Raw genomic sequence first — 14,453 nt, forward strand, 5'->3', positions numbered from 1 at the left:
CTGGGGGAGCGGGAGGAGGGGTGGAAGTGGAGGAAGGATAGAAGGACGCGCTACCTCTTCTGTTACTTTTAAAACAAAGTTGTTTGGTGGCAGCAATCTCTTTGCCCTGTCACTGTTAGAGGCCTAATTTTATATCTATAAATATATTAAAAAGCAAGTCAAACTTGGATGTATCATGTTAAAATTATTGTCAGTTTAAATACCTACATATTCTGACCGCAATAAAGGGACTGAAAAGAGATGTCATGATTAGATTAATGTCATGAATTTTTGTTGAGAATACTTTCTCAGAGTATCACCTCAGGAGGTACATGAAGTCAGTATTTCTTATTAATGATGATGGTTAGTTTGACCACTTAGTTAGGGTGCTCTGGTGAGTTTCTCTGTGCAAAGTTTCTATCTTCTCCTTGAAGGAGATACTTTTATATTACATAAATTACTAGTCTCTACTACTTCTAAGCACTAATTTTAGCATCTATTGGTGAATCTTGGCCTCAACAATTACTACCTTGAATTCCAATTATCCACTATGTGATACGAGAAAGATACCTTTGGATATTGATGAAGTTATAAAAGCATTGCCACAAAACTGTAAATCTTATCAAAATCAACCAAACACTTAGAAAAGCTGTAAAGTTTCCTGAAAGGCTAAGATCCTTAAAAATGTAATTTCTCTGACCTTCACTCTTTAGCTATTTCTTTAAACATTTTTCCATCTCCTAAAAACTAAATTGTGCAGGTGTAGTAGCAACTAGTTTTTTGTATGTGACATTAGTAACTCATTATTTGTAAGCATTAAGTAAATTCTTTAACCTGACTATCAATACCTTTGGAGAAAAGTCCCTAAACCCAATTCCTCAGTCAATACTTTGGCTATCCTTACTTAAAATTATGATAATGCCATTTTCTGTGTATTGTCAGTTTTTTAGGAGTGAGATCAATACATGCTTTTATCATAATAAGAATTTAAAGTACTAAAATTGTACATTGGAAAGAATAGAGGAACAAGAAGATAAAGGGAAAATCTTCTGGAAATCACGAAGAAGAGCTGTTATTTATTTATATTATCTATGTTTGTTAGCCTGTGTAGCATAAATGGTGTCAAAGTCCACCAAACCATCAGAGGAATTTTATCTTTCTTTTGTCAGAAAATTAAAAATCCTCATGTAATTGCCTTACAGTAACTGCAAGAACTCCTTGACATTAAAACAAAACAAAAAATCCAAAACCAAAAACAAAAGCTCAGGTCTTTGAGAATCTATAAAAATGAGTGAGAATGAAAATGTATCATTTCTAGCTCCTTGGATACAATGTCTCTGAAGCTAGGCATTTAAGGTAGGTGTATTTAATATATTGCTAAATAAAAATTTCATTATGTTTCATCATTAAGAAAAGCCGCTAAAGTCTCAGAAAAACTGAGCACCATGAATGAAGATAATTAACAGTGGAAAAGTCAGAGTTTTTGTCACTAACTCTAACACAGCTACAGTATTTGAAGTTTCAGATATCTCATTGTATGTAAGCTTTACTTCAGAAAATATGTAGTTAGTAAACAGTTAAATGTATCGACTAGAAGCCAAACATTTATATATTCAGAGGAATATTCACCCATGCACATAAGGATATTTTGGCTAAAAATGATGAGCAAAAGACAATGTTTTTACATAGAAATTGAATGAGGAAACTGGATTTATTCAATAATTATGTAAGTAGCCTACTACATGACAAGACTGGATTATCACATCTTCTGTTTGACTCTATCAAAAATTGTTTACTCAAAGAATGATTCAAGTCTTCTCTATGATTTATCAGTTTCCACGAGAAAGTTATATTTTCACTGCCTTACTTTTTGTAGGAGGGAAACAAAATTCACTCAAACATTTCCCATATATAATACATTTAACCAAGACATGTGACAGATCTATTGAGATACAGTTTTTCTCCCAAATAATCCTTAAAGATCTCTAACACCTGAATCCTCTAATGACTCACTCTTCTTCTGGCTACTGAAATCAACTGTTTCAAATAACATCACTGAGAAATAAATATAGCAAAGTAATAAATACATAAAGTTTGGAAATCATGTTAAAGGTTGAGTGTTGCAGAAATAGTAAAATAGTGATGATTCATTAATGGGTTATTTAATTTGCTAATAATGCTTAAAAATGAGGTTAAAAAAATAACCAGTGCCTACTAATGAGTATTATCGGCCCCAAGGTTTAGTGATAACAAAAGAACTATGATTTCTTTAAGAAGATTATTGTTCTCTGTGTTATTATTTTATAGCACTCATAAGATTTGTATATATGTGTGTGTGTGTGTGTGTGTGTGTGTGTACTGGTCAGCAGAAGTAGGAGACTGTGACATGGACCAATATACACAACTATGGTGAATCGTGTAAGTCCTCATATTTAGCTCTGAAGAGTATACCTTGATATGTTGAAGTATATATCTAATGATTTCTCTTGATTTCTGTCTTCCAGGAAGTATAAAGTAAGGTTCACAGAGCTGGCTAACAAGAGTTTCCAAGTATAATTTTCACTTTACCACTAACTAGCACAGTGGTTCTGATTAATTCCACTAGTCTCTCTAAGGTTCCATTTTATTGTCTGAAAAATGAAGGAGCTGGAATAGAAGATATTTGAAGTTCCTTCTCTCCTTCAAATGCTTTGATCATAAATGAGGTAGATTTTTTTCAATTACATCATAGATAGCAAAAATTCTGTTAAAGTTAAATAAAAACACCAAGATCATTAAACCTACCAACACTTAGTACCAACTGGGAATCTTTAAATGATGGAATAGCTCAAAGAGATAGTCAATAATTATAGATGACTTAAACTAAAATTCAATCATTCAATCTAAACTAACTATATAGAATTTAAAGGGACATCATCATCACTTTGACTTTCCTGAGCTCTGCAACGTTTTACTAATTTTTGAAGATGAACATAAAGTCAAGATTTAGAGAGAATACCCATAAGATCTTTGAGCCAAACTGAATGATCAAAAATATTTACACCATCTTTATAGAGTCTTTCCTTGGGCTATTCCTTTCTTTCAATTTTTCCTATTCCTAAATGATCTTCTTTGTTGTATTATCACAGACCACCATTTTCTCCTTTTTAAAAACACTGTATCAATTAACCTCTTCACTAGTAATTTTGAAGTTGACCCATTTTGACATTAGTCAGTTTTTCTGAATACTTCTTGTCTCCCCAAAAGACTAAACTCTAAGCAAGAACCGCTCTCTGACTTCTCTATGCTTATCATAGGCTTCCATTTCATTGTTACTTGGTGCAGTCCGATGACACACTAAAGCAACAGAATTTTGAAAAATTGCTGGTGAGAGAGACAGACAGAGAGACAGAGAGACAAACAGACAGACTAAAAAGTAAAAATGAGTCTCCTATTCAACTGAAGACCAGATTTTCTCTTGTATTCTTTGTTAATTTTCTGTTTTCTATCACTGTATTTTAGGGCTTCATCTTTTGCTATCCGGACTGTTTAATAACTTTCTAAATTTGTTCTGTCTTTACCTTTTCCTGCTAGTCTTATTAAAATAGATGTGTGCCGGAGTGCCTGGGTGGCTCAGTTGGCTAAGTAAGCCTCTGCCTCCAGCTCAGGTCATGATCCCAGAGTCCTGGGATCGAGCTCCCTATCGGGCTCCCTGTTCAGCAGGGAGACCACTTCTCCCTCTCTGCTTGTGCTTGCCCTCTTTCTCTCTGTGAAATGAATAAATAAAATATTTTTTAAAATACTTTTAAAAAATTGCATGCCATTCTCTAAGTAAAAATCTAGCCTTTCAAGACCCTATCAAGTTTTCTAATTTTTTCATAATATTACTAGACCACTTACTCCAAAATGGATTCTTCTTCCTTGGAACCCATTTTCTGTTTTTATCTTTCCCTGCAGTATTTCTTAATCAGAAATTAACAAATAATATATGATAACTCTTTTATTTCCTTACATAGTATTTGTTTCAATCTCCAACATTTTTTATGTACCTCTGTAACCAGACAATAAGCCTAGAATGTCCCTTTAATGTAGTACATATCCTCTAAACACTTGTTGATTTGATGTGTTAATTTTTCAGGAATAAAATGAATATCCTTGTGTAAAGGATATTTTTTGGTACACTGGTTGACAAATGACAAATGACAAACTGTGATTTACCTGGAGCAATCTTTAGGCAAGTAAAATGATGTTAAGTTCTGTGGCTTAACATTATGAGAAAAGAAAATGTATTTTTGTTGAGAGAGAAATTTTTCTACATAACTACAATTAGAAACAAATCAGAGATTAACGATGCATTATATTCTAGAGCTTTAACTAATAAGCACCAATAAATGGGTTTCTCAACTTTAAATGGCTTGCAAAATATTATTCCTGTTCATTGCTCCATGTACGAGAAATAATGGAAACTGGGTCTGTTATTCAGAAAATTCAGTATTTATTCTAAAATATGAATTGTTGAGTTAAAGAAATATTTCGTATAGTGAAAAGAACATAAAATCTACCTCTACTAATTAGTTTCCTATGAGAGCCTTCTAGACAATTACTGGTAATACCACTGGTCAGTGTTTGAGGTGCTTTTCATTAAAGGTATAGTGTTGCTACCAGATAAATTGCTTCATATAAAAGCACTTACCACAAAGCCCTATAATGGAAGGTTAAGTGCTATGCTTAATTACTAATTTCAATCCTTATTACCTATATTTTGCAGTGCAGGCACTTTAAAAGGAACCAAATACAGTCTGTTGGTTCCTGCTTTTCTGATTATAGGACTTGGTGGTAAAAGCATTAGCCCAGCTGTTCTTCTAATGAAAAGTAACAACAACAACAAAAAACTTTTAAAATAAAAATAGCATGCCACAAACCAATATAAAAGAGATATACTAGACATTTCTATTGACTCATACATAAAATCACTTTGTTCTAAAAATTTTAATCTAGATGACATGTACTTTTATATTTGTATTCTGCCTTCATCTCTTTGTTACAGATAAAGCTCCAAAAGAAAAAGGTATCTGAAATTTTCATGGTTTATTTCCTACCTCAACATCATGCTGAAATGCACACAGAACAGATGATTAATGAAGTGCTTGATAACAACAATGGTGACTCCCCTGAATTCTTTCCCTACTGGTCATTAACTTTTTATATGTATACATTAATAATCCCCACAGGTGCCCTAATATTCTTGAGGACAGATTCTGTGCTTTACTCTTGCTTGTATCCTTCATAATAAGCGCGACTTTACTCACTCTTGATTAATGTTATCTAAAATACTTTTTTACGGAAAGAGTACATAGAATCTTTGACTAAATATACAAGAGGTTGCATCTAAAATAACTACTTCTTAAGGTTTACTCCTTAATTATCATGATATTGCCAGCTTCTGATTTTTAAATGTATTTTATATTGATTCCTATACTGAGCATCTGTTGGTAAATGAGATACTATATGTGTTAAACAAATATTAGTCTAGAAAAATATACAAAATATTTATTGACTTAACTAATTTACTGCACCAATCCCAGCAACTAGTATTCAAATTGGACATTGGCTTGCTGCAAGTAAAGATCATATCTTTTTGAACTATACATCGTACATAGTATCTAGTATGTGCACAATTAAAGGTTTGCCAATCAGATACAATATATCGTAGAGGTATAGAAATTCTTTAAAACATAAAATATTTACCCAAATACACTAATGCATTTGAAAACTAGATTCTGATTATCTATACTTGGGAAATGCATACTATATTTCTCTTTTAGAGACACATTATGGGTATTAATAAAGTCCAAGAATACATATTTTGAACTTAGTTTAACATAGAGTTTCCCAAACTAATTTGAAGGTAGGACTTCCTCTCTCCCCATCTAGGTCACCACTAGCATTCTCTAGAGCAGACTTCTTACAGATAGCGGTATGGAAACTGTGATAAGAATACAAGTTACTAAAATGAAATAATTTTAACAATTTAACTGTGAAACAATTCTGGGCTTCCAGAGGTAACTCCCATACTATAATAGCAACAGGATTTGTCAGGTTTTTGTTCATTTCTACTATTCACAGACACAACACCTGGAGAGACAGGGCCTAGACCTTATCCTACTTCACATCTTTCATGGTGTCCAGTGCAATAACTTTCTCTCAGGAAACAGCTATTGATCAATCTGTTTTTTAGGAAATTCACCAATTTACTTTTCTGTAATTTCACTGGGGCTGTAGTTTTTATGAAAGATACCTTTGTATCAGGATTTCAATAAATTCAATAAAGTATTAGGAGGGGCTATGTGACATTGCATGCATATTTAAATTACTTTCCTTCCAAATCTTGCATTCCTTCATCTTCTTACAGATGGTAAAAGAAGGTGTACTTTCTCATAATTGTACAGTAAAATCGGGATAATCCCCAGGACATCAATTCAGCAAATATTTATTGACTGCCTACTATTTGCCAGTATTATAATGAGCACTGGACATATTATTAATGTGCTTGCTTCTGAATTTTGTTGTAGAGCTGGTTTTTTTTTTATTATTCTTAATTCAGCAAATATTTGCAAAGCTCCAGGTTTACAGAACAGTTCTGAAAGGAGGTTTGAAGATGCAGATATTTTTAAATCAGAAAAGGTCCAGAAAGGCATCACAGACATTTCATTAGACATTTCCTAATCATGAGTCAATACCAAGAAAAATTAATCTTTATTTAATAAAGTTAGTTATTTCTTCAAATTATTTCTGCCAAGAAACTGAAACTTGTAACAGATGCTTGTGCACATTTTGGTAACCATTTTTACTGTACAAATGAAAACTTCCTCCTATAGTCTGTCTTTATACTATATATACTATATATACTTTATATGCTATAAATCTGTTGTATAAATCAGTTGTAAATGCAAAAGGGGCAGAGAGAAATGAGGTTGATGTTTTTAGTAACCTCTTTTGTACTAAAACATAAAGAGGATAATAAATGAAGTAAAATAACCACTATACTTTTAATTTGTATTTTACTTAAAAATAAGTAAAATACAAATTAAAAATAACGTGTTTTTTTTTTTTTTAATTGAGACTATATGCAACTCCAGGTAACATTGGCCTAAGTTTCTCATCTACTGCTTTTGTTTCAATAATGTAGACCTGACAAAGCTGATTAACAATAAAAAATGTGATTTTTATTTTATCAATAATAGCTTGATATTCATGTTATAGACTTGAAATGAGTAATGCTAGTGTCATAGAATCCTTGTGAAACTCCCATATGGTTATATGACAGTGAAAACAAGTTTCAGTTAGTTACATGTTTTTATAACTGGTGATATATTGTTCCTTTACTATTTCTCTGTTTGTTCCATGGCCCTCCTGCAGCTTTCACGGGTTTCAGTTCTGTACCACCAGCAAAGGAACCACCTGGTCCTATTTTCTTTCAGAGAAAAGTGTGTAATATTCCTTCCCTGACTTTTAAATTTTAACTTTGTTACTTTTGACAAAGCCTTTCCTTTGTTCAAATGCAAAGATCCAGTAAAAAAGAAGCTTTGACATGTCGTGCCTTTTATGTGTGCATTTTTCTGGTTTTCACTGATGTCCTGAATTTTGCAAACGATACCGTGTGCCTTCAAGTTTTCCTATAAAATGTCATTTGTACACTGTATCAAGAACAGTTTAGGACAGCATTACATTCACATGATTTTAAAGTCCAATAAATACTTGATGGTTTCTCAGAAAACCCACAATTTGGTGAAACGGATGCAAAATACTGCTTTGTTTTCCCAGTTTGCTTTTCACAAAATGTTCTCCCAGTTCCCATTCACTGGCTTACCTGCAGGATAACGCTCGATCACTGGCCAGCTGTCCACCTGTAACGTGGCATTGCCACCACTCCTCGTAAAACGGACTACATGGTATTTCCCATCGTTAATGATTGCATTGGACTCCTCAATGGCGATGTCATCTGTCCCCACATTAAATTTAACTCCAATTTTTCCTTGGTGCTGGAAGGGAGGAAGGGACAAAAAGAGTTGTATGAAGTTATACTGATTAGTCAGCATGTAATAAGAATTAACTGCAGGAAAAAAATAAGAATTTCCACTCTTGCCAACTTTTGTTCAACATAGTACTGGAACTCCTAGCCACAGAAAGTAGGCAAGAAAAAAGAGCAAAAGTCACCCAAATTACAAGGAAGAAGTAAAACTGTCACTATTTGCAGATGATAAAACATTATATATAGCAACCCCCCCAAAAGTCCATTAAAAATCTGTTAGAATAAACGAGTTTGGTAAAATTGCAGGATACAAAATCAATAGACAAAAAATGTCTTGTTTTTCTTTACACTAATAATGAACTATCAGAAGGGGAAATAAAGAAAACAATTCCTTTTACAATTATATCAAAGAGAATAATATGCATGGGTATAAATTTGATCAAGGAGATGAAAGACCTATATACTGAAAACTTTAAGACATTAATGACATGAACTGATGAAAACACAAATAAATGGAAAGAAATTTCATGTTTGTGGATGAGAAGAAATAATATTGTTATGATATCTATACAACCCAAAGAATTATGCAGATGTAATGCAATCCCTGTTAATTCTAGTGGTATTTTTCAAAGAAATAGAGCAAAGAATTATAAAATTTACATGGAACCACAAAAGATCCTGAATAGCCAAGCCAGTCCTGAGGAAGTAAAACAAAGCTGGAGACATCATGCACCCTGATTTCAAACTATATTACTTAGCTACAGTAATTAAAACACTATAGCATTGGCATTAAAAACAGATACACAGATCAATGAAATAGAATAGAGAGCCCAGAAATAAGCCACACATATATGACCAATTAATTTACAACGAAGGAGCCAAGAATATATAATGGGGAAAGAACAGTCTCTTCAACACACAGCACTGGGAAAACTGGACAGCCATATGTAAAAGGATGAAACTGGACCACTGTCTTACACCATACCCAAAAATTAACTTAAAATGTCCTAAAGACTTGAACATAAGACCTGAAATCATAAAAATCCTAGAAGACAACATAGACAGTATGCTCCATGATACAGGTCTTGGTGATGGTTTTTTTAATCTCACAGGAAAAGCAAAAACAAATAAGGAGGACCACAGAAAACTAAAAAAACAAAAACAAAACAAAAAAAACCCAACCTTCTGCATACCAAAGGAAACCACCAACAAAATGAAAAGGCAGTTTACTGGATGGGAGAAAATAACTGCAAATCATGTATCTGATAAAGGTTGACATTAAAAATATATAAAGAATTCATGCAATCCAATAGCAACAAAACATTCCAATTTAAAAGTGAGCAAAAATCTAAAATGACATATTTCTAAAGACATACAGATGGCCAACCAATACATAAAAAGATGCCCATCATAATCATTAGGAAAATGCAAATTAAATCCATACTGACATATCACTTCACACCTGTTTGAATGGCTATTATCAAAAGGCAAGAAATAACCAGTGTTGGTGAAGATATGAAGAAAAGAAAATGCTTTGCACTGCTGATGTGAATGTAAGTTGGTACAACCACAATGAAAAACACTATGGAGGTTCTTCAAAAAATTAGAAATAGAACTATTTTCCAGGTATATTTCCAAAGGTATGTACCCAAAGGAAACAAAAACACTAATTTGGAAAAATATATGCACCCCGTGTTCACTGTGGCAATATTTATAATAGCCAAGACATGGAAATAACCTAAGGATCCATAAATGGATGAAAGAATAAAGACATCATGGTATATATAATGGAATATTATTCAGTCATTAAAAATGACACCTTGCCATTTACAACAATATACATAGACCTCAAGGACATTTTGCTAAGTGACATAACAGAGAATGACTAATACTGTTTGATCTCTCTTATACGTGGGATCTAAAACAAGCAAACGAACAAACAACACACCAAGTTTGTAGACACAGAATAGACTGGTGACTACAAGAGGCAGGGGATGAAGGGTGGCAGAGATAGCTGAACTGTTATTTTTTCCAGCTTAGTTCAAATAAATTAAATAAAAAGTAAAAGCAGAGATTCAGAGATAAATATGTGTGTGGGGTGTGTGTGTGTGTGTGTGTGTGTGTATAAAAATCATGTGTGTGTGTGAGAGAGAGAGAAGCTACTTCCTTCAAGATAGTCACAGTTCCGTTAAGTTAATCTTGGGTTTTTTTTTGGTAACTATATAATATTTAGGTCCTCTAAGAGGCATTTTTTCTTGTCATGTAGTTACCCCCCACCCATCCTCCTAATCTCTGTTCGAGGAAACCACAGATTTAAACAAAAAATTATATACAGTGTATTGTTTGAGAATATGATTCAGACAACAACTGCTTTTCTCCAATTTTACTTTTGAAAAATTCATTTTTCAAAATGAAAATCTTGCTTCACTAGAAGCAAGATTCTTGACATTTGGGTCAATCTGGAGCATCTATTTCATGGATGATTGATATGCCAACAGAAACACTTTCAAGAGAACTCCCAGAGGTTGCCACAGAAAAGGTGCCCAGCTGCTTGTGTGGAAGGACATCCTGTCATGTCTTTAACACACCTCCTTCACTCCACTCTTTCCATCTCCCAGTTCAAAAGGCTTGAAATTCTCTCCTTTAATAACTGATAAAATTGCAGTAATAAGTCTGTTTAGAGCCAAATGATAACTACTCATAATAGAGAAAAAGCAGTCTCAGGGGTATGGGGCACACAGACAAGCATTTAGCAAGTACAATTTCTTAGTCTTTATTCACAAAAAGAGTCATCAAATGCTGAGAGCCTGAAACTTACTCAATTTCTTTTTAGAGATGATGAAACTATGACACAGGGCAGTACAACGACTTGTTCAAGGACATGTAACTTAATAGACAGGTAGTAGAATTCAGTCCCTCATTTTTGGTTTATATCTAAGCCATGCAGTTATCTAAAATTAAACTTCCTCTCTGAATTATGCAAAGCAGCATTAAAATCATTCTAAGTGCAGTTTGTTACTGTTAACTTTAGAATTCCATACTATAAGGCAGTGAAGAGAAGCATGTGCTTATGTCCTCTGCCTCCGAGAAGCATTCTTAACAGCAGGGCTGTCAGCTCAAACATGTGCTCAGCTGATTTGTAAAGCATGTGGATTTGCCCTTAATCATTAGCACAGAATACCCACACTGCAAAACCCCCTCCGAGTAGATAACCTCAAACTGTCTTCAGCTTACCTTTCATTAAGCCTCAGTTGAGAGAAACATGGGGAAGAGGGATCTAAATGACATAAAAATCTTTGTATTCATGTAGAAATTTACAATCAGAATATCAGAAAACCTGAAGATTTGGACCACATCCTCTTAAACTCTCCCTGGATTCTCATCATTGAACTAGGCAGTAAGAGTATGGGATCCACCTACACTCAAGAGTTATTTTAAGAAAATCTTGTACAAAACCGCATCATATAAATGGAAGGATCTGAAGATGTTTTTTGGGACATCGCTCATTGTACCCTTCATATTGACAGGCAAAATGTTCCCGTTTTTCTTTTTCTGCTTCTTACTATCTATATAGGATCTCTTTCTTATATTTAGTGAGTATGGACTTTGTGTGTTTGGATTTGTTTTAGGCTTGCTGGGCAATATGACTTAAGATCACCTTTCCTTTCTGACTTTGGTTCTTAGGAAATGCAAAATCAAAGAGTAGGGCAATTTTAAAAGCTACATAGACTTCAGGTGTACTGTTTTCCCTTGGACTTATTTTTAATGTCTACCATATTTCTCATAATCCTTACTTTAAAATCTATACCATTGTAAGGCATTTTGGTTTTCTGTAGAATGATTCCAGGGATAAACAAACAGCAAGATTCTCACGAAAACTAAAATGTAGAGACATTTTTTAGACATTTTTTCCACACAGGTCTTTTGTGCAAGCAATCATTATTTCCTGATTTTCACAGAATTCCAATTTGTTCATTTTCAGTAAATTGTTTAAGATGGTATATATTTTTAACACATGTGTGAAATAGCTCCACAGGGGGAAAATTGGGAACCATATTTAAGAGATCTGTTGTTATCTTTATTTAACAAACACCTTATAGTGTTCCGAGGACTTTACAAATATTAACACTGGTATTTCTCATAACAGTACCTCATGAGAGAGGTACTGTTTTATCTCCATTTGACAGATGAGGAAAGTAAAGCACCGAGTCATTAGGTAACTTGGCTAAGGTCACACAGCTAGAAAGAGAAAAATTGTGATTCAGGCCCAAGCAGTCTCACACTAGAGTTTGTGCTCCTAAAGATTACACTAGGTTGAATTTGAGGCATATTGGGTCATCCTATAGCATATCTGGTTAATCTAGCTGTTCTTCGCTACCTGTTTTGTCTTTCCTGCTAGAGTAGGAGCACCACGGAGTCTCATACTGTGCTTTTCAGATTGCACACATGTACCAATCAATATGTGTTTTAAATAATTTTGTAGAAGACAATAGCAACTGATTTGTAGATGTTATAGGATGTTAAAATGGACTTTTTTTTCTTAACTTCAGCTGCAATCTTGAGATGATAGTAAGTCACAAAACAGATTGCTACTTCTACTCAACAAAATGACGTACAAGACTTGCAAAGGAGAACACTGACAACTGTTTTGGGGACCCTGATTTAATTACCTATTTTCAGATCATTAAAGAAGTGAGAAAGGCCAAGAAGAGTTGGATAACTGGAAGAGGATTTTTGGAGACAACTAGGTTGTGATGCGATTTGCATGTACTTCTGAGGTAGGAAGTTACTTTTCCCTTGTCTCAGGTGCAAAGGAAAGCGATTTCAAGGAAACATCTCAGAAAGTTTGATACTTGTCTCCTGGAACGTGGTGGCAGTGGCAGGGGTACTCAGCAATCCCAGTTGCTCCTTCCTGGGATTGAACTCTTGTCTAAGAAGTAATCAAGGAAGAGAACAATGGCTGGCTGTTGCTCTGATACTAGAGCAAAGACATATTACTGCATCTGTGCGTCAGAGTTTATTAGAACAAATGACATGTGAGCACTACCCATGGACCATGGGTTAAAGGGCCAGAACAGAATTGTGTTGTATTGCATCCAATGGTAGGGCTGGGGTGGTGGGGAGGGCAAGTGGTGAAAACAACTCAACAGAAAGAATCTGAAGTTGCAATGGTGGATGGCCAGGGACTGAGGGAGAAACCCAGCTGAAGGAGGTGCATTTACCTACCTCAGGTAACTATAGGTAAAGAAAGTCCAATGATGTGGTTAAAAACACTAATGATCCTACTAAAATATTCCCCAAAAGTGGCCCCCAGAGTCAGTTTTCAGTATAGACTAAGCCCAGATAGATGGCTTCTATCATATTAGCCATGGTCAAGGAGAACACATATCTCCTCTTCCTTTTCCTGCTTCATGTCTGGAGGAGTCAGGAAGGAGGAAGAGAAATGAACATCACTGAAACAAGAGGAGAAACGACCTCTTCCCTCATTCCGTTTATCCAGCATCTCTGAGGCAGCCCAGGCAGGGACAATAAACTGGCTTTAACTGAAGTTGTACTTATTATTACAAAGGAGTGAACTCAAGTTCCTTTCTATGTGTAAGAGTGAATGGGTGACTTTTTTACTATCTAAGAGTGACAAAAGTAGTGTTGAGACTTTCCCTGGACTTCCTGGGGTCAGGAAGAAATACTCCTCAGGACAGCAGATTTAAATTCCTGTTGCGTTGTAGGAATCAGTCCTTTCAACATAACAACTGCATGAAAATATTAGTTACTCTGGAGGTGTCCACTGTTTCAGGGTTCCTTCTATTATAAGCATGTTTCTTATCACAGACAGACTGAAAGAAATTCTTAAAGTTCCCTAATTGTTCTGATAGGAAGGCCACAAGAGTCTCTTATTATCAGAGTTCTCATTATGAATGAGATTCAAATTCTGTGAATAGAAGCAATAAAATCCTAGAGCTACAAAATGTACAAACTCTGAAAAAAAAGTCCCTTTACCTTGTCCCTAATTTTTTCAGCAAAATGAAATGTAAAATGAGAATTTTCTAGAATACGGAAATCCCCAGATTCTGCAGGTATTCATTTCTTGCAACATAAAAGCAAAACAAAACAAACTATTAAGGAACAATGAGGGTTTGTGATGCTTGGAGAGTTTCTGACTTTTAATCTATGCCCATCCTTTCCTGGATACGTTGATTTGGTCCTTTGACTTCCAAAACCTTTAACATTTCATGAATTCAAACTCCAGCCAGCTAGAACAGAACTGCAATACCACCAAAGTAGGTTCAGACAACAGACTCCACATGAAATCAGACATAATTTACCCTACCCAGGCTGCATCAAGCCATTGAGTCCATATTTTCCCTGAAAACAATAAATTAAAAAATGCACATAAAAGGGCACCTGAGTGGCACAGTCAGTTAAGCATTCGACTTTCTTCTCTTGGTTTCAGCTCGGGCCATGA

At 34.5% G+C, this 14,453-nt stretch overlaps 1 protein-coding gene across 28 annotated transcripts in view; it reads right to left on the reverse strand.

Moving 5' to 3' along the window:
• Window positions 1-14,453, reverse strand: part of NRXN1 (neurexin 1) — a 1,166,360-nt gene that overhangs the window by 163,296 nt on the left and 988,611 nt on the right. For all 28 annotated transcript variants that reach the window (XM_045077824.1, XM_004752835.2, XM_004752837.2 and 25 more), the window contains one exon: window positions 7,829-8,000. In XM_045077824.1, coding sequence (XP_044933759.1) covers window positions 7,829-8,000 — 172 coding nt within the window. The remainder of the gene's footprint in view (window positions 1-7,828; window positions 8,001-14,453) is intronic.

The sequence above is a fragment of the Mustela putorius genome, unplaced genomic scaffold (genome assembly GCF_011764305.1).
Source record: "Mustela putorius furo isolate JIRA1106 unplaced genomic scaffold, ASM1176430v1.1 tig00000224_pilon_pilon_pilon, whole genome shotgun sequence".
NCBI lineage: Eukaryota > Metazoa > Chordata > Mammalia > Carnivora > Mustelidae > Mustela > Mustela putorius.